The following is a 21117-nucleotide window of genomic DNA, read 5'->3' on the forward strand; positions in this document are numbered from 1 at the left end:
GTTGTTTTAAAGAGTTAAAGCTTGAAGTCAACCATCTTTGTGGGATGAATCAAGGACACATCTACTTACCGATTGTTACTGTAATTTCGCTGGACTAGCTCGAATACCTATTATATGAAGAAAACGCACTGAAAAGGCGTTTAAGTACAACACGTTTGCAGTGAAATCAAGGTCTACTTATGGTTCATCCGTGTTTTTATAATCCTCTATTGCTGTTTGTTGTCAATTTAGCACAAAAGCAGAGAAACCTAAAGACAGTATCTACAAAAAGAGAATGTAGAGTCTGTTTTAATCCACTCAATCACTTAATGGGAGTGAGCCTCAGCTCAGTGATGACATCAGCAGCACATTAGTCTTTGTTGTTTAATTAATTTACACAATAATCTTGTTAGCTGCTGGAACAATCAGAGCGCTGACCACAACTCGTTCTCACTTGTCGATTATTTATAGCAACTTTAAGAAAAAGCAACCAGGAACATGGGGGCATACATTTATTGTCTACAGTATTCCAGTGCAACGGGAGGCCAAATACAACCATATCTACTATTAAAAGTGATCAATAGATCCAGTCGTCTACTGAATCTTTCAGTAAGTGTGAAACTAAATAAAAATATTGCGTGAATGTCCAATGAGATGACTGAAATGTTCCTGATCTAATCAACACAGGAGTCTAGTAATCAGCCTAATAAAATAGTATATGAACAAACGTGTAACACACACTCACACACACACACACAAATTACATTAGTGACCATTAAACAACCCCAAACCAATGTAACTGCAAACATGAAAACTAACTTCGTTTCCTTCTTGTGTAACAAATGAACAACAATACAAAAAGATTCCCTTTTCATGGGTTTTAACAGTTAAAGATGGATTTAAAAGACAAAACTAAAATTGTAATAAACCCAGCACTTTAAATAAACTAATTTTGCTTAAAAAATACATTCTATGACTAAATTGAAATCTTATTTTGTGTGCAGCCATTAAAAAGGTGATTGTCCCAAGTGTCAAACGGAGGACCAAAATATCATTACTATTTGTTTTCTACTGAAATACAGTATATATATGTATATTTATATATATATACTGTATATATAATGAAAGACAAAATTGTTAGTCACTATTACAACTACATATTTTCTCTAAATATCTCATTTATTGTCCATATTGCAGACCGTTAAGGTTTCAGGTTAACAGTTAGATAAGTTACGCATCAATTAAGACTTCCTGGGTGTAGTGCAGTTTTATTGCAATTTAAGGCCTCACAGTGCAATAATCCATTCAAGCATAGTTTGACAAAAAGACTGAGATGCTAAACGCTATACCAATAAGGTGTTACACAGCAAAATAAAATATATAAAAAGTGAAGATAAAGAACATTCCCGTATTTAAAAGGAGATGAAACACTGAGTGTCTACGCTGAGATTGTATAAGGACTATCTCTCTCTGTGGTTACTACTTTTTATCCCACAAACCACAGGTACACCGCGCTGGCCTTAAATGTGCATGTTTATGTTTGTGAGTCTGTGTATCAGGGTCATGTTTCATGTTGACGATTATCTTGCTGCTGTGGTTCACTTGAGGAGACTCTGAAGCATGGCCGTAGCATATGTGGGGCGGGCCTGCTTGTTCTCAATGGCTTTCTTAAGGTACTGAATTCCATCGCAGCGTTCCCAGATTTCTTCAAACTGCCTGGGCAGGATCTCTGCCCCCCGCTTCCTGGTCAGACCCGTCTCCTCCAGACTCAGCTCACACATCTCCATGTCATCTTTCCCTGAGTGGTGGACGAATAAGGACAGAGGGTTAATGAAAGGACGTGAACTTTATGCACAATTATCCATTAAATGTAAATGTACGGACTAAACTCCTGTTTAAAGCTCCTAAATAAATCATATCAAGTTGTGCTGAAACAATCATTTGATTAACGTAATTTCCAATTTTGTAGTTTTCTGTTTTTCTTTGATTTATGTATTTATAAATTAATTGATCTTTTTGGAGTTTGTAAGACAAAAAAACTAATTGGAAGGCAATTTGAGGATTGGAAACCCACAAAAAACAGATAAAACAAAAAATATTTGTTTTATACAAAAGAATGCTTAATGTAAAATCACTTTTTTTATTGTCACAAACATGTATGTAAAGTGCAACGTAGAGAATGTGAGAAGACATATCCGCATTTCATCCTATCCTATCAGGAGTGACGGTCAGGCATTTTTACAGCGCCTGGAAATATATCTAACCTAACATTATGATTTTGGTGGTGGGGGGGGGAAATCATGATTTTTGAAATACTTTAATTGATGCATTAATTCAAATATTGTTCCTGCATTAAGTCATGCATGAGCTACTATTAATCCTTGTATATTACATTAAATACTCTATGAATCAATTCAGGGTTAATCATGCATATAGTAATGCATAAATTCATGATAATTCATGTACCCTTATTATAAAGTGTTACACAATAATGGTAAGTTGCAATGCAAAAATCAGGATTTCATGACATGAAAATACAAGCAAAAGCTGCCGACTCACCTGCAACCAACACAATAGGTTGTTTGTCTGGGTGAAGCTCCATCTGTCTGGCTATCCAAGGCCCATCAAAGTGGGCGTACCACCAGCCCTTCTTTTTATTCTGCGGGTCTTTGTACTGGTCTGCTGGCCGGATGAAAGGAATGCGAAAATATCGCTGCTGGCGGTTCATGGCCACTTCCTGATGCTGGGTCGTCATTGGAGGAGCTGGGTTCTGTTCAGCTGCAGTGGGAGTGTGATCATTATAAGATGACATTATATTGTTGTTTATCTCCAGAGTAGCATTCAAAACAAAGCATCTGACATTTGGTCCCAAATAACCATATAATACTCGCATTTTTCCATGTTTTGCTAACAGCACAGAACAAGCTGAGTGGGGCAGAAAACAAAGTATAAAGCTTTCAAAATGTATGAGATGAAAAAGGAGCCCGGAAATGCCAAAGTCAATTTCACATGGAAAAAACGGGGTAAAGCAGCTTTTATCCTCTTATGAAATGGCTGGATATGACCCCTGCTGCATCAGCAGAGACCAAGAACAGGATCTAAGTATAAGACAAACAAAGCTTTGCCAGTACGGCTTTCAGGAGCTATCACATCAGAAGAAAAAGTGAGTAAATGTAGTGAAAGTAAAAGCAACAGAGAATCTACTGTGCCCATTCCCCCATCAAACTTAATATTTGTTTTCAAGATGAAAAAAGGAGGGAAATGCAGAGCACCGGTAAGCTTTAAAGCAGCAAAATAACATTTGCGTGTGTGTTTGTGGCACAGACCAAATGCTTTGTTGACAAAGCAGTGAGCTGTCATATCAGCAGCTACTGCACCTATAGAGGCAGGGATGGCAGTTACTTGCTAATTAGAACAAATATTTTGGACAGAGCCAGGCGGAAGGCAGCTGCATTTTTCAGGCCTTAGCGTCTCGTCGGCTAATTGAATGCAGGGAAACACAAGGAGATTGCGCAGATTGTGCAGGTCATTATTTCGTGCTAATGACAGCTATTGGCAAAAGTGAGAGAAAATAAATATGTGTCACCTGTGATGTGATGTGCCAGGGGTGAGGTGTGCATGTATGAAATGTACTTTTGCGTGCTGTGTTTGTGAATATGCAGATTTGTGTTCATATCCACAGATGATGCATGCAATTTCATTTAGAGCAAGAGGGTGACACAGGGAAAAATCTCTACCAACCGTAGTCAGTGACAGATTTAGGAGCTCTCTGATCACTTCCGTCATCGGTACGTTTCTTGTTCTTGGACTTCCATGCATGATAGACCTTCAGACGGCGGTGGAACTCCTCTCTGCAGGCCGCCAGCAGCTCAATGTCTGTCCACACAACGGGAAAACAGTGAGCACTCAAACAACTCCACAACATGCAAATATGTATGGATTAGACATGGGACATACAGGTATTCCCACAGATATAGAACAAGGGTATTCCCTTCCATCCTATCTGGTCTCAGGGAATTTTCCCTGCGTGTCACTTGTTTTTCAAGTCCAATTCTGTACATAATCATAATTTATTTTGATGCTTCTGGAATTGTTCCTTTTAAGCTTGTAATATCACATTTTACAATATGAAGCTGGACTCTGGTTGAAATAGTCTGGCACTATGATAAAGGCAAAATAGCCAAAATCGTTCAGGGAATCATGTGGGAAGCATTATATTGGAGATGAGTTGAACAACATGTTTAATTTTGATACACTAAAACTTTATCAAAATTATCTTTATTATATCTCTAACACAGTATAATGAGGAGTTTAGGGGCTCACACTGTGTTTTCTTTCCTTTAATGAAATAAAAGAAAACATTCACAGCATACAGTTCTTTTAATGAACATATGGCTATAATTAGTAATACTTCAAACACAGCTTTTTGGTTTCCCCACCAAAGCAAAATTAGCCAGATGTCCTTGGAATCACACTGTTCCCAGCATTGATCAGAGTACTGTATACAGTCTGGCAACGATAAAAGGCATTGACAAGTGTGAAAGCAGAAAGGCATCTGCTTCGCATGCTGACTGAGTCGAGGGTTGGCTGGGAATGACTTGGAAGGGCTGTAGTAATAATAATTTTCTCTCTCCACCAATAAAACGCATGCTGATGAGTCGTAGCAGCTGTGGGAAGGGAACATCCTCAGATTGATTTTTTTTAGGCGAGCAATCTTGTGTTCACACTCTGTACAGCTGCCTCAGCTTTTCAACACTCACTTTTGCTATAAAAAAAAAATCACAAAGAGAAAAAAATGAAACAGAGTGCAGATGAAAAACGTTTTTGGTGCCAAAACATGTGCTGCTGAAGTACATAATCTAGGGGCTAAAAAATTGTACAATACGTTTGGAATGAAAGAAAATAGTTTAATTTCACTAAGAGCTCTGCCCCCTGGATCTGTTTGTAACAGCCCCACGCACACTTTAGTTTATAAAGATGGCATTATCCTGATCTTGTTCGGGATTTCTCACCACAGGAAGTGTTGATGACATCTCGCAGCTCAGCATACTTCCACTTGCTGAGGTCATACTTTTTTACACCAGCAGCAGCTTTGTTTGCCTGCACCTGAGGACCCCTGTAGCAAGGAACAGATGAACGCCGGTGTGTTAAAGGGAGAAAAAAAAAGAAACAATAGGTGAGGGTGAAGACAGGTAAGAGTGTAACAAGGTGGGAGTGACCAGAGATTAAGCATTTTAGGTTACTTATTTTTCAAGGCTGAATATCATTTCACAATCACGGAAGTGACAGCTTCTAAATAACAGAAGCAATCTCTCCTGAGGAACAACAGTACTAACAGCAACATTTTATATGTATTTTTACCAGTCTTGAAAGCAATACCTCAGTAAAAGTACAAGTATCTTACCAGAAAATAACTTTGGTGGAAGTTAAAGTCACATTTTAGAATATTATTAGAGTAAAAGTCTTAAAGTGCTCATTTTATACTCATTCACAGGTTCATAATTGTATTTAGAGGTTATATCAGAATAGGTTTAATTTTCAGAAAACACCATATTTTTGTTGTACTGCACATTGCTGCAGCTCCTCTTTTCACCCTGTGTGTTGAGCACTCTGTTTTAGTACCGAGTGAGGCATTACACTTTTCTATTCAATCTTTTTTGGGAGTCACACATGCACAGTAGTTAGGAAGCATTGATAGCTAATCAGAGTATTTGGGCGTGCCACACTAGCAGCTAGGCGAGCATTATAACGTGTGTTACAAAGTCACGCACGTTTGTCAAGGAAGTAAAGGCTGGACTACGATAGAGCTGTTTGGAGCAGGTTATGAACAGTGTTTTCTGTTGGAGATTGTAAGTCCCTCTGGGCTGGACTTTGGGCTTTTTCACTTTATAAACCTATTACATGCACAAAAAAGATACATAACACATTAAAGGCAAGGGAAAAAGCCAAAAAGCATAATATGAGGACTTTAAATGATCTGATGTTTACTGTTGGAGCTACTGCCCCCGCAACCCGATACAAGATGAGCGGATGAAAAGGGATGGATGGATGGATGTTTACTGTACTTATGTATCAATTTTTTTATATTAAATGCACTTAAAGGGCACTATGAGTTCCTGCATGGCTCAATTTCATTTTTGTCTCAGATCATAGGTATCTTGCCTTGATCCACTAGGTGCCTGCCCCCTTAATACAAGGTGAAGAAGCCTGGTCTCGGGAGACAACACAGGGGTCTTAAATGTCAAACAAAGGCTAGCACAGGATAGGCACCAATACACAACAAACCACTATCTCAATAACCCACCCAGTAACAGACAAGATGGTTGGGGGACGGGTGGGGGTTAGTGACAGTTAGTTAGTTAGTAGTGACAGATACTAAAACATGGGGGCAGTAGTAGTAGTAGTGCACATTTAAGTATTACAAGTCAAAGTAAAACTTGTTTTTGTTTATGGCCAAAGGTGTGAAACATTATCTTCATCACCACTGTCTTCGGGGTGGTCATCGGCTGTTACCTTGGCCACGGTGCCTGCAGCAGGTGCTTCCATGACGCAATCAGTTATTATGCTTACTTCTTTTCTTCTTTAGTTTTGGCCTATGTTATTTTTTTGCTTGGCAACAAACAGGCATTGCATCACCAACTGCAATGGAGCGTGCATCAACTTGCAATCTAGGAGCAATGATTCGCCAAACCTTTTTTCCATTGTAAATAAATAAATAAAAACAGATGCCTCACTTCTTTCCAAGCCCTCTTCACTGTCTCAGCTGATTAAATTAGAGACGGGGAACTGGAGAGCAGACTCTGTCTGTATCATTGCAACCTAATGTTTAACTCCACTTAAAATGATGGAAAGCTCTTCTAATGTTACAACTTAAATCTGAAGGCATTTTGAGTGTTTTTTGCCCAGGCTTATTTTAACCAGAATGAAAGATGACCAAAAAATAAAAGGCAAATGCTGCAGTACTGTAATATATAATTGAAACTGGGGCTGCAGAGTTTCAGCATGTCTGAGCTCGGGTCAGCTGTGTCTCCAGCTTCCCTGCTGAGTTGAGGCTGCTAATTCAATAATGGATTTACCTACTCTATATACAGTCGGCATGGCGGCTAATGTCTCAGAGAAGAGGATTACCGATCTACGAATCATCAGGCAGATTACCATTTATAAATCATATTGACTGCAAAGATGATTCATGGCCAAACTTGCCAGTGTGTGATGGTGATGATACTTTCTTTTTGTTGTAGCAAGTAAAGAAGACGTGAGAGTGAAGCGATAGCCAGGGCTTAGCTTTTGGCAATAGGTGAACCGAAAATGGATGTAGAAGGAAGGAGGTGGTCATCTAGCTAAAACGCCAGCAAGTGGTATACTTCTAACCGCACCCATGCTTTAATGTGTTTAAGCTCAGTGGTGTGCACATGCAACACACGTGACCTTTGGTGCTTCTTTTTGCAGCAGATCCCCTTTGGGTTTCCAGGGGGCAGTTGACTTACAGCGATAGCAGGAAACATCCAACATGATCCCTGGATGCCCGAGCCAACACTGACGAGATTACAGACTATTGGATCAAATGTAATTCTGTGCACACCGGACCTGTAGATAAGACTCATACAGGCTTTAAACACAGAGTTGGGTTAAGGGAATTCACTTCCACTTCCACTGTGAAGTTCAAATTATGATGGAGATTTAGGGATATGAAGTCTGCATGACATACTGTATTTAAATGAGAATAATGACAGTGTTCGAAATGACTCCGAGCTGCAATCCAGTCAACTACTGAGTGTCTACTATATATGGATTAACGAAAGAGGGAACAAGGGAGTGTTTTTTAACACAGCTGACTTTCAAGATTCTTTAAGCTGCAGGTAACCATGGGAACAGTACTATGCATTGTGTTCATGTACATAAGCTGTTAATTTTGGTTCTCTTTGGTTCTGATTTATTGATTTGTGTACAGGTCACGCGATCCCCGGGCACAGGGACACGATCCGCGGTCTCTGTGGCACCCAACTACAGGAAAATGAAACGCCACATGTACAACAACGGGACAGTTGTGGTTAGGAAGAGAATAACGAGGAAAGGAACTGCAACACGCGGGACGTGATCCCCAGTGTCTGGGGTGAAAGTCCTGTGTTGTTTGACCCATCCACCACCCCAACCAACATCCCATCCATGCGCGGATTTTTGGCTTTTCAATACTACTTGCTTGTTCTCTCATCGAGAATAAAGGCTTCCCATTGAAATACAGTACATTACTTTAAAATTCATAAAACAACACACGAAAATAACGACATTAACGTGACCTGTACATGAATCAATAGATTATATAATGTGACCATTTCACAAACTGCCAAGACATTGGGCTGTACGTTAACACAAGTAAATAATTAAGTACCATTTTTTACTATTATAAATACTATACTATACTTTCCATATTTCCTAGCAGAGGTCAGAAAAAAGTTGTCATAATTAAAAGCCACTGATATCATTATTGTTATTTAAGCTAGAGGTCCACACAAGTGAGTTGATGAAGACCTACAACAAAGGTTCTCACGTTATTATCATACAGTTTAAAGTTGGTATAAACTATACATGTATGTAAAGGACATAACAGATTTACAACAACTCAGTGTATGAGTCAGGGGAAGCACATAGACAGTCAAGCTCATGAGCTTGTGCAAAGGACACAGACAAGCTTCATCAAATGAAGAGTCATGCAGAGCCAATTAGGATCAGAGAGAAATCAGAGATCACATGTTGCACATTCTGATGCACCTGTCAATTATGATTTAGTAGGCCACCTTCATTTGTGTGTGATAATCATCACACATAATTATTCAGTAAATGGCATTTCTTACGATTCATAAGATTCACATAAAATAACACATACCAAACATCTAAATTTGACTGAAGATTTGATAAAATTAAAGGTTTTTTTTTCATTGGCTTTGCATTGCTGGTTTATTTTTGCAGTTATTTTAGGGAGCTTAGACATTTACTGTATGACTACGAGTAGTCCTACTAGAGGATAAGACAGACGGCGAGGGAGTGAGGGATTATTGTTTGTGGGAAGTAGACTTGGACATGGGCAGTTATAGTGCCGATATCTTACATGGCCCTGGCTGAGGATGAAGAGATAGGAAGTTCTGAAAATGACTCGTCGCTGGGAGAAAACACAGCAACAGAAAAAATGCAGTTACACATGCATGCTGAGGTTAAGACACACAGTTTAAGTTATTGTTCACGCTGCTTGTTTACTCTGCACTTTATACTGCAGGGCAGTTTAAATCAAAAGGTGTGCATTGTGTCCACATATAGAATACCTGCGAAGACTTGCGTCCAGCTGCCCCTCCTCAGTGATGAGCTCTGCCTCACTCTGAGCGATTCTCATGGCTAACTCTCTGTCTCTTTTCTCCTGCTCCACTATGGTGGTGCGCTGGACCTGCTCCTCGCGCTCCACAGCCAGCTGAATCTCCAACTCCGCCTGTAAACACAAATATACACAAACCACTTTTAATGTGACTTCATGAAATCTACAGTACATAAACCTAGATCCTGTTAAAATACTATATGCTTCACTGTGTGCCAGACCCTTCATAACAATCCGTGTTCCTGAGCCTAATTAGACATATTTATCCGGAGGGTAGTGTTGCTAAGGAAGCTTTAATGGTAATATGTCTAGACAAAACAGGGCATACAACAGACAAACATTCAACAACAATCAGTCCGGACATTGTTATAGAAATTTGACCCAGATTAAAACCTTTTTTACTTTACGGAGAATAAATATCTTTAATAGCCTAAATATTCCTATAATGGCACCTAGAATTCATATACATATACACACTGTTTATACTGTATATAAATCAATAAATATATGTATGTGACTGTATCCATATGTGTATCTGAAATATATTCATCTCCTATTTACTGGCCACTAATGACATCCATAATGGATACTTTTCTCTGAGGAGCTTTAAATATGAATGCCTCTCCAGTTAACAATATATTATTTATACTGTAGGGTGGTCAACCCAACAGCAGCTGTGAAACATGGCCAGTGTGAAACAAGAGAACTTAAACTTGAAATTGTGATGGCCTCACTTTGAAAGTTGAGCTGCTTTATAGCAAGCGCAAGCTCAAAAAAGCTTTATTACACAGATTATATGTTAAACCCCCAAATCATAATAGGCACTCTCTCTCTTTCCAAAAAAGTCAAATCTAATACATTGTTTGCAGAATAAGACCCATGAGATGCATCGACTCCTTAACTCAAATTTTAAACGAGAATCTTGGAGAGAAAAGAATTAACTGCACAGTGTAAAACTGGGTGTTGTGCAACAAATAGTTTAGGTTAAAATACATCATCATACAGAGTTTGAAGTGAGCAAGACAGTGCCAGACTAACCTTTGACACAGCAGAAAATAGCAAAGAACACAGAATAATATGCCATGAAAGTCATAGCAGACACCCTTAGAAGGTTTACTGCTGCAGCTTTGAGCCTGGGAGCAGTGGATAAACAAACTTTGCAGAGAGTCTCCTGAGACATGTGGCTTATGACAGCCTGGTCTCAGCTGTCTCACCACGAGAAAGAAAAAATAACAACAGCATGGTAATGTCCAACTGGCCTTGGGTGAATAAAAAGGACAGAAGGTGTGATGTACGCGTAACAGAATTGTGTGTGTGTAGTGATAAGACCAGAGGAGAAAAATTATAGAATATAAGGAAATAACACTTACATAAATGATTGTGACAAATGAAAGGTTTGTGAGTGAAACAGGCAGAGATGGACAATAGTGTAGATGATTGTAAAAGGCATGATCATGAAACATGGGAAGGGAATAAAGGGAGTTGAGTTAGGAACTGGAACCATCAATCAAGACTCTGCAGGCAATCCACTGGGGATATGACCAATGCCATGAACCGGCTGTTTCCGTGGGAGACCGAATGAATGTTCACATCGGAGGGGAGAGCAGGCAGAGTGAGGGGAAACATTAGAATCTTAACGATGGAGTTGTGGTTTTTTTCTTGCTGCCCATTAAATCCAAAACACACACATGCTGTATACAACTGTGTATTCTTAACAGCCATGGGATTTAGTTGAGGGCTCAGTATGGTATTTGAAAACTAACATCTTGAGATATATAATTTACTTTGGAGTTGAATAATTGGTATGTATGTTAATAGCAGGGACCATTTAGAAAACATCCCAGACCCTGACCTAGAAATATAGGAAGAAACCATAATAATTCCATGACAGGAGTGATTTGTCCACAAACAATACTGCACATTTTACTGCAGGAACGGACCCAATAAAGGTCCAGCTCAGTCTGGGATTAGGATTAAGTCTAGGAAACCATCTTATAATGGCAATTATTATGATTATAATGGCATGGCAGGGTATGAACACCCAGTCGCTGCAGGGGTCAGTGCCCTCATTGGGTGTAAACATTCAGTTTAGAACAAACTGCAGGGAGCCATGAGTTCACATGTACTTAAAAATAAATAAAACATATCAACAGTAAAAAGTTAAAAAAGACATCTACATTATACACACACAACATGATATTCAACCTAATTTGGGAGCATACAGGTCCAAACCTGTATTACTTTCTCTTCCTCCTCTCTCTTTTTTCTATCCTCCTCCTCCTGCTTCCTCTTCAGCTCCATCTCTGATTTCCTTAAATGTTTAGAGAAAAAAAATCTTCATTAGAACTGAATGTAAACTTTATCAAACTTTATCATTTGACAATCCCCCTCCGCCATCACTTACAGTTTTCTGTCGTCTTCCTCCTGTTTGCGTCGTTGCTCTTCCTTCTCCCTCGTCTTCCTCTCTTTTTCCATCTCCTCCTCAATGTGTTTCAGCCTCTCGCTCTCTTCTTCCTCCTGCTTCTTCTTTTGCATGGAGGAGAGCAGCTGCTCTGAGCGTTTCACCAGCCCCTGGTACTCTGTGTCTATCTCTTTCCAGGTCATCACTGTGGCCTAGGGGTCAAGAGAAAGTTGAGAATGGCAAGTGATGGTCACAAAGTGAATAAATACTTTTTTATGTTTTATCCAAATCTTCTTCCATACGCCTCAGTGGAATTCAAAACCATGGGTTGCCTAGATAACTATTACTACTAATAATAATACCAATATGGTTTCATCAACAATAAAAACTGATGATATTCCATCAGGATGAATATTCTTAATTTGATTCAGATTGTTTACTTTTAATCATGGGGAGGGAACATTTTCAAGAAGTGACACAGAGTGCACTTATAGCCTGACTTGGCATATACTCCACTGTTACTATTGCACAACCTTCCCATGTGGCAACAAGGGAAGACACTGACTGACACTGTGACTGTCACTTGCACACTGCAGCCAAAATGCTCGATCCCCCACTATACTTGTCAGACAATCAGCAGGGGGAGAAGAGGTCACCGTATTGTGAAGATTCATTAGAGTGAGTCTCTAACAGTGGCAGAGGGAGGGAAGATGACAATGTCTTGTCCCCAACGTATAGTCTGAATGACAGCCATTGGCATCTCATGCATTACTCATTCTGAAACGCCGTGCCAGGAGTAATTTCTGAGCAATCAGTACACCATGAGTGTCAACAGTGGGATAGCTAATATGCTAACAGAGGAAGAGAGCGGGAGAGGCTGATTATGGTGTGCGAGCAAGGTGCTTCAGTATAAGTCAGGATAACTTTAAGAAACCAATGAGCACTCTAATCATACCTGTTGATTGCATACAGAAAACCAAGACTATTGGGAAGTCAGTGCCAAGATGTCTGGATAGCATGTGCATGTGTTTGTGATGATTTGCCATACCTACAGGGTCCAATAAGACGGATGCTTATTGCTCAGGGAGAGCTGGGATTTCACTAACCAAGTTTGATAATTTAGCAAAACAGATCCTCTAAATTGTATTATTGGAGAAGAGAGGATTTTTTTCTTCACCTAGCTCTTCTTTTTATCCTGAGGTGATTGAAAATATTGATTCTAAAATAGACAGAGTGAGAAAAGGGCACAGCACACTTAGGAAAGGGCATAGTATAGAACAGGAGAAGACTGCTTGTGCCAGGGAGCTACTGGTGTGAAAGAACATCTGAGGCAGTCATGCCTAAAGCAAGGAATGTGCTCTGAAAAATCTTCCCCAAGATAAACACATATGAAGGCGAACAGCTAAATGTTGTATCCCTCACATTGTATCATGCTCAAAGTATCTGAAAAACCGTTGACATGAGCTACTTTAAAAAACACCTTGGGTTATATGAAAGAAGTGAACACAGACTCACCTTTATCTTTGCTAACAGAGTGTCTATGGATCCAGCCAGCTCTTGAACCTGTTTGGCCATCTCCTGTTTTCCCTCCTTTAGCCCGTTCACCACCTTGTTGACCCGCTCCATGTGTTTCTTGAGGTTTCGAACCTTTACCATGCCATCAATGCTATGAGAGAAGGAAAAAATGCAAATTTACACATGAAAATGTCATTACAAAAAAGGGCAAAAGGCTGCTTAAAAGAGGTGATGAACATATTAAAAAAGTGATTAGGTGCAACTGAGGCATTAGTGATATCCTGTGTCCTTGTGTTAATTGTTAAGGTATATCATACAAACAATATATACCTTTAAGTCCCTCTCTGTTCCCCTCCGCTAAAACATTTTTGGGGACTTTTGGACACGAGGGCATAAACATAAATTATTCCGCTCAAATGTAATTTGAGAAAACAAGAAAACCCAGACTATCTGATCATAGTAAGAAATCACATTTGACTAGCAGACCAATATCAGAGGTATGGATTTGCCTCACAGTTGGGAGAAATGTTGTTCATATTTCCGAGACAGCGTGACCGTGTTCCAAGTTACCCCCCATCTCTACTTCCTGGCTATAATGAGGATAAAGGGGGTGTGGGTGGAGGCCTGGTATAAAACATTTCCTCTTGCATCCGTACACATACTGGACTGCCAATCACAATCAAAATCTGATTCTCAAAAACGGAATCTGAAAACCCATCATCTGGATGGCTGGGTTCACAAGAGCAATTTTTCCAAATGCAACCCAATACAGCAAGACATACAGTATTTCCCAAAGCAGTGCAGTAAAATGTCATTTCTCCATAGATGATTTTCTAGATTGATTTGAAATCCTAAATGCACAATATGGGAAAGCCATCAAAACCCACCAAGCGTGAATCAGTCTAAATAAAAAGCACAAAAGAGTACAGGGTAAAAGATAAAAGCACAGTACATGGACAAAGACAGTGAAAATGCAATGTATGTGTGCTGGGCACAAGAACCAACAGGAGACTCACCGTGGCCTGTGCTTTCTCTTACACAACCACATGCGGACAGTTTTCTGTATCTTAATGCAGGCCAGAGCTCTGTAACTCATCTTGTTCCGAACTGTTGACGATGGGGGGAAAAAAAGGAAGAAGATTCAAACAAAGATGTATCAAAATACTTATAGTGGTGATCTGCCATTTCTTTACTATGTATCTCTAATAAAGGCCCTAAAAAATACTAAATATAGGAAAATACTTAATGGAGACAAATATTCATCTTCACAACGTCTAGATTTGAAATCATTGCCGTTCCCAACTCCTACATAATTGACATACTTCTTCAGTGCATGAATATGGTCATCTACACTATACCATGGAAATAGTTCAAAAATGCCCTTCTTAGACATTATGAAAACAAACTATGCATTAAAATATAAATATTAGACAGGTATGAGAAAAATGCAACTGAAAAGTTAAAGCTTAAATTATGCTCTAGCTAATTATGTTACAGCTATGTATAAACTGCTATAATGAGTAATATCGATCATCAGGCACAAAAAAAGTAGTGCAGAATTATGTCCGACCGCTGTGCATGCTTCTTTCTTCACACACACACACACACACACACACACACACACACACACACACACACACACACACACACACACACACACACACACACACACACACACACACACACACACACACACACACACACACACACACACACACACACACACACAGCGATAATAAGGTAAGGTGTTGAAGGAAATAAATGACCAGCACCAGGCACATAATTGTCCTTCGGTCATTTACGCCACAAATGTGTGGTCAAGCAGAGGCAGTGTTATGCTATAACTAACGCAATTTCATTTGATGCTTTCACACAAATAAGGAGAAGCCAGCCGACACTTTATTAAAGGCTGAATATCAATAACTTGAAACACAGAGTAATGCTTCAAGGAACTGCTTTCAGCGTACTATTCCATATTGCTCAAGGCTGCAACAAATAATGTATTAGATGCACAAAGCATCTAATACATTATTATCAACTAGTTTAAGAAATAGCTTAACTAATAAAATAACTTGCTCTTTTTTAATTTGCAGTTTTGTTTAGAAGACTCATATGATGTGGCTATGGAGGCATATTGGAGAGTCCAATATGTTTTTACCAGTGTCACCTTTCTAGAAAGGACTGACTCGAGCCAAGCAGCATATTGATGATATATTTTCTAATTGCTAATGAATGGAAGTTAATTCATGACTTTATAGGAAGAGTCTCTGAAAAGACTTTAAACCAGTCGAGTACATATTTTTTTCAACGTCTAGACCAAGTGTGATCTGGACACCGAAGTTAGACCACAGACCAACCATAAGAGAAACGGCAAAATAGAAATTCATGACAATCAAAATCATTCTTAAGCTACACTGCAGATACTTATATGGAGGCTGCTTAAGTCACACGTCACAAGCTCTGTTGTTCTGTGGATTCAACCCACGTTTGATGACGGACAGGCTGCACCATTGGACCTTCTTCCAGCAGCTGCACAACAACCACTGGTTGACTTTCTTCAGCAGCTTTGCAAGGTGTTCTGGATCGGACTTCATGATCTGGTCAAACTCAGCAAACTGATGCAGGTACACAAACACAAAAATCAAGCTATGATCCTTGAAGATTGAGACATAGGCTTATTTGTAGAATTCTGCACAATGACTTGCACTAACATTAACGCACAATCACTTCTGTACCTTTCCAGGTCGGAAGAACACTCTGGTCAATCCAAACTTGAAGTCATTGTCATTTAGTCCCAGAGCTTTGAACAAAGCCTACAAAGACAAATTCCCAGTCAGTGGCACAGAAATAATATATTTTGTAGGAATGTAGGGAACCAATCATTCCTAAATGCATCAGGGTTGAGATTTTTTTTTTTTTTTTTTTTTTTACATAACTTTATTTTAAATCAATTAAAAATAATTATCTTAAACCAACGGTACACTTTGCTTTTCGACCAAGAAGGAGAAAACTATTCAATCCATGTAATCCCACCTTACAGAAGAGTCGTGGATTCAGGCGTGTGAGCTTGTCAGGCATATACTGTTTATACATGTTGTAGAGCTCGTGGAAGGGGGCTCTGGAGGGGAAACCCCCCTGCATCAGGTCCAACACCGACACCATTCCTAATCAAGAAAAAAACCAGTGTCTTTTGAAGTACACCATAAAATGTACATGACTGACAATTTAACAAAAAGGCTCAAATCTGTTAGTTTACATGCAGCATACACTACTCTGTTTTATCCCCGAGAAGTACTTTATCAATGTCTGTGTGTGTGTGTGAGTTTTATTTTTATTTGTTCGTCAATATATGTGTGTGTGCACGTGAGACTAATTGCATTTCTACATGAGAGGTAACTGCATGAAAGAATATTGTTACTTTATTATAATCACAATCCCAAAGTGTGTTTGGCATCAATTACAGTAGCAGTATGCACTGATGTCAAAATACATAAATTGGCAACCTGAAGCAAATTACAGACTTCCACTTCCATCATTGTCCATGGACCCAAGTGCAGGTACAACATTTACAAAAAGGTCAAAATTACATCATGTGACAAGGAAACGGTCCAAGACAAGATGACAGTGTGCAGTGCAGTATGTCAAACCAGGACAAACTGAACTGAAATATAATATAAATCAAATGTTACCAAAGTTTTTTTCAGTCACAACAGTTTAATATAATTCAACGTTTGTGGAAAGCTGTAGGAAGTAATGTAAATTGACATATCTTGCATTCCCTAAACTTGGAACCTTTCCTTTTTGGAGAAAGGTCCATTATTTAGGTAAATTCTGAGGTTCTTGGGTATGTTATATTCATATTATGATTTTATTATTATTATTCTGACTATGGTTGTCCATCTCCTGTATTACATACACTGTAAGTGGGGTCATCCTGCTCCATTAGCAGTAGAGCTATCTTGGGTAAAGATATCCTTAGTAATCTTTTAGAATAATAAAATCAATAATTTACTCATCCTCAAAATGATAAGTTGTATATTTGACAAATTTTTCAAAACCCAATAACACATTTTGTACATTTTTGCTCCCACCTGAGCACTGCAACTGTGAGAGAATCAGAGCTCCTTCAAACTTGTGGCTGACCATCTTCAGGTTGGGTTTTACACAGCGGATGAAACTTGAGCCCTATGCACACAAAGATTAATAATTACTTATTGATTTTGAGCAGAAAAGCAAAAAGCTTTACAGTAAAATATACAATGAAGATGACATATTACTCACAGTACTGCGAAGTTTTTCCAGCAGCAGGTTCAGCTGGGTCTGTGTGTGCAAGCAGACCAAAAGGAAATGTTTTGTGATTTATTTTAATGTTTGTGAAAAAGGTAGTCCAGATAGACATTTTAAATTAGGTTGTAGTGACACATATCCTCACCACAGGTAAGGAAGCGAGCAACTAGAGTTAAAGGCAAAGCAAATGTATCTGTAAAGCATGTTTCAACAACAAGGAAATTGCTCTCCCTAAAACATAAAAGGCATTAAGACAAGATATACAAGAGACACAAGGTACAAAATATAAAAAAGATACACACATAGGATTTAAAAGGATTAAAACAAAGTAAAATAGAAGATTAAAATCTGTAATAATTTGGCACATCCAATCATTGATTTGTTCAATGCACAAACTCAATCACCTGGGGATATTGAGACATAAATTCGGGGTCGTCTGCATATTTATGAAAAGATATCTTGTTGTTTTCTATGACCTTTACTCGAGGGAGCATGCAGATAACAGAAGAGGCCTGAGAATGGAGCCTTGGGGGACACGGCATTTTTGTATGCTCAGATAATTACCAATCAACACAACATAGTCCCTCTCTACCCTTCCAATAGGATCCAAAGCAGTTTAGCACTGTGCCAAATCACTTTTTTTTTGTTACATCACATTTTACAGACTGCTCATTTTAACAGATTATATTTATCTTAACATGTTTCCAACTGTGGAAAATGACAACAAGTCCTACATTTCCTCTCCATTTAACACATTCTGCCTATTTGAGTTTTTTTGAAACACATGCATCATATTTGTGCTGGGTCCATGTCTTGTGCATTAGTGATGGAAGAAAAAAAGCTACATTATTCATAAAGAAGTTTAAAATCTGAGGCTGGAGTTAGATTTTTTGGTTGCCCCTGAAATATAAAACCAACAGCTGGAAGTTTTGGATTTTTTGCCTTGCTCAACACACTTGTGTGTGAATCCCAGAATTTTTCATTCTTTCTTTCTCTTATTTTCTTTTCACTCGCCATGTTTTCCAACTCTTTTCTTTCATACCTCAAGCTGACTTCATCCAGCTTTATTCACCAAAGAATGTTTTCTCTGAGAAAAGAGGTAGGAGACTAGTGGAAATCTAAGAGAGGGGAACCCTGAAGGGAAGAGAAAGAGGAATGAAAAGAAAAGGTGAAGGTCTGGAGAATAGAGTTAGAAAAGTCTGAAAAGAAGCTAAAAGATAAAAGAGTATTGTGAACTGAATCTCACAAACTTTTACACAGAAGATTTCTGTATGTCAGACAGTACATCTACATAATTTTGCAAAATTCCTTGACAACCAAATATTTAATAAGTTTTATGTTTTTCATCTTTAATTTGGACTATGTACTAACCAAAATCTATACAAAACTTTATTCAATAAAATTGACTATATATGTAGCTTTCACATGTTTCTGAAACTGTGTGATTTTTCATCTGATGATCAAAAATGACTTGTAACAGCAAACAAGACTAACAGTGAAAAGAACGCTATTTTATATGTTTTTTATTAATGCCTTTGTCCGATTTGTCCCGCAAAGTCAGAAAATTATTAGGTAGTCGAGAGCACACATTCTGACAGGTTTGGTAAAACAAAGGAAAAGCCTGTTTTACTAAGTCAGCAGTATCATTTCCATGTCTTTCACAGTGAAAGACTTTCAAATTTAAAAAGATACTAAGTTGTCGCATCTTAGAGTTAAAATTCAGTGAATTAATGAGAAGTATGAAACAAAAAATTGTATTGGCTTTTTATTATTTGCGGGTAGTGAAATTGAAAGGTGTTGTCATAAACTAACAACAAGCATTATTCAATTAGGGTTATGTTAAAGGACTTTGTCTAACAATCCAAAATGACAAACCTTTAACATTAACTCTGACCTTGAACTTGTTGCCAACGCTGATGAATCCCAGTTTGCCCGCCTTTTGCTTGGAGTCCTTGTTGGTGATTGAGTTCTCAAAGAGCTCTCGAACAAATTTGTCTTTCGATTCGGACACCAAGCCCTCGAGGGACATGTGGAGGGCATCGTTATTCTTTTCCACAAACCGACTCTGTGGACACAAACGCAAATGCTTACCTTTATGTAATGGCAGACTTTTTTCAAATAGATGAACAAAATGCAAAAAAAAACTGAAGAGTGCTTCAATTCCTGCAGCATACAACACACACACCAATCAAAATGTTTAAGTGTAAAAGATGCATGGTGACATTTGTACTAGGGCAACAAAAATGTTGGAACAATTAGTGTATTACTTAATCTAATCTAATTTGCTTTGTTTGTTGACTGTTTTAGTTAGCTTTATAGTAACTTCACTGTCTTGTGTAAGGGGTAACTATGTAGGACATATTATTAATAGAGTTGTTTTGTAAAAAAAATGTTCTACTGCATTACTGGATTTGGTGTATATCAACTAGCCCAAACATCCCTATATAATAAAATCTGAGTTAATTACAGTTTCATAGCAAACTGCTCCAGCAAAGTGCCTGACGATAAAGCCCTCGTCATCTCGGAGATTCCTGTGAATGGTCAACTTTGACTTCCTGGGAACCTAAGCAGGAGAGGAAGAAAGCTAATCGTATTAAATGACAGATCTAAAACACATATAAATTGACTTAACTCCAATCCTATCCATCCTCTACAGCAGTGACACAAGCAAAGTGAGAGAGAGTGAGGAAGGCTGGTTTAAAGAATGAAACTTTTCCAGTGAAGTGAAATCAGGCTAAAAAGTATGAAATTATGGAATACATATTCTCACAAACTTTATTATCATTTCTTGTATTGTTAAGGAACCCAGAAATCCAGCATGTTTAAGCTTCATTGGCTTCAGAAGAAGCATAATAAATTATTGTTAAAGTGTAAAACTGTTTAGCAGAATTTTTAGCTCACATAATACTCAAGCACTTTAGATTACAATTAATGTCTTTCACTCTATTAAATGTGTAGAATAATCTTTACTTGAGCAATACCTTTCCCTGCAGTAGAGTGTGGCTGCAGCAAGCCAACTCTAACTCTAAACTCTTAAACTTGAATTAGTGTCAAGGCTACATTTCTAAAAGGATTTCATGCTTGCAGAGATATAGGGCGAGAGTGACGGACAAAAGACAAAAGAGACAAAGGGAGGGATCACGACTGTGCATCATTCACAACACTGCGGTTTAAAATACAGGCAGAGTAAAAATGATCACAATGACAAAACCAATGTGCAGTTACACCGCTGCCTGGTCTCAGAAAAGAACTTTGTGGAATAAGAAAGAGAATAAAAGCAGCATGCTGGAGAGAAAGCAAAGACAGAAGGAGAGAGAGAATAGGAAACATGGTGAAAGGCGAGAGAGGGAGGGAGAGGAATGGAGAGCACAGCCAAGAGGTCTGACCGTCAGCCGGAAGTGGTCTTTGTGCTTGCTGTGAACAGCCAGAGCAAAGTGTTGGTCGCTGGGTTGAGGGAGACGGTTCTCTTCATCCAAAATGTCCAGAATTCCCACCAGCTTTGCTTCCACTAGGTCTGGAAACAACAATTGTATGTGTATCCGCAACATAATTATGATTCATTAAGAAAGGA

The 21117-nt window shown here is 38.6% G+C and overlaps 1 protein-coding gene across 4 annotated transcripts in view; it reads right to left on the reverse strand.

Annotated features, from left to right (window-relative positions):
- Nucleotides 1–476: 476 nt before the first annotated feature.
- The window catches only part of myo6b (myosin VIb), a 39349-nt gene continuing 18708 nt past the window's right edge, over nucleotides 477–21117 (reverse strand). For 2 of the 4 annotated variants that reach the window (XM_034859221.1, XM_034859220.1), the window contains 18 exons: nucleotides 20933–21060; nucleotides 20014–20109; nucleotides 19441–19611; nucleotides 17541–17579; nucleotides 17351–17444; nucleotides 16293–16423; nucleotides 15995–16072; nucleotides 15745–15874; nucleotides 14276–14366; nucleotides 13260–13410; nucleotides 11748–11956; nucleotides 11576–11654; nucleotides 9297–9457; nucleotides 9086–9136; nucleotides 4992–5095; nucleotides 3721–3855; nucleotides 2539–2757; nucleotides 477–1777 (listed from right to left, as the gene is read on the reverse strand). In XM_034859221.1, coding sequence (XP_034715112.1) covers nucleotides 1578–1777; nucleotides 2539–2757; nucleotides 3721–3855; nucleotides 4992–5095; nucleotides 9086–9136; nucleotides 9297–9457; nucleotides 11576–11654; nucleotides 11748–11956; nucleotides 13260–13410; nucleotides 14276–14366; nucleotides 15745–15874; nucleotides 15995–16072; nucleotides 16293–16423; nucleotides 17351–17444; nucleotides 17541–17579; nucleotides 19441–19611; nucleotides 20014–20109; nucleotides 20933–21060 — 2267 coding nt within the window. In that variant the 3' untranslated portion in view covers nucleotides 477–1577. The remainder of the gene's footprint in view (nucleotides 1778–2538; nucleotides 2758–3720; nucleotides 3856–4991; nucleotides 5096–9085; nucleotides 9137–9296; nucleotides 9458–11575; nucleotides 11655–11747; nucleotides 11957–13259; nucleotides 13411–14275; nucleotides 14367–15744; nucleotides 15875–15994; nucleotides 16073–16292; nucleotides 16424–17350; nucleotides 17445–17540; nucleotides 17580–19440; nucleotides 19612–20013; nucleotides 20110–20932; nucleotides 21061–21117) is intronic. The other 2 variants (XM_034859224.1, XM_034859223.1) reach the window with 1 other exon arrangement.

This window comes from Etheostoma cragini, chromosome 20 (genome assembly GCF_013103735.1).
Source record: "Etheostoma cragini isolate CJK2018 chromosome 20, CSU_Ecrag_1.0, whole genome shotgun sequence".
NCBI lineage: Eukaryota > Metazoa > Chordata > Actinopteri > Perciformes > Percidae > Etheostoma > Etheostoma cragini.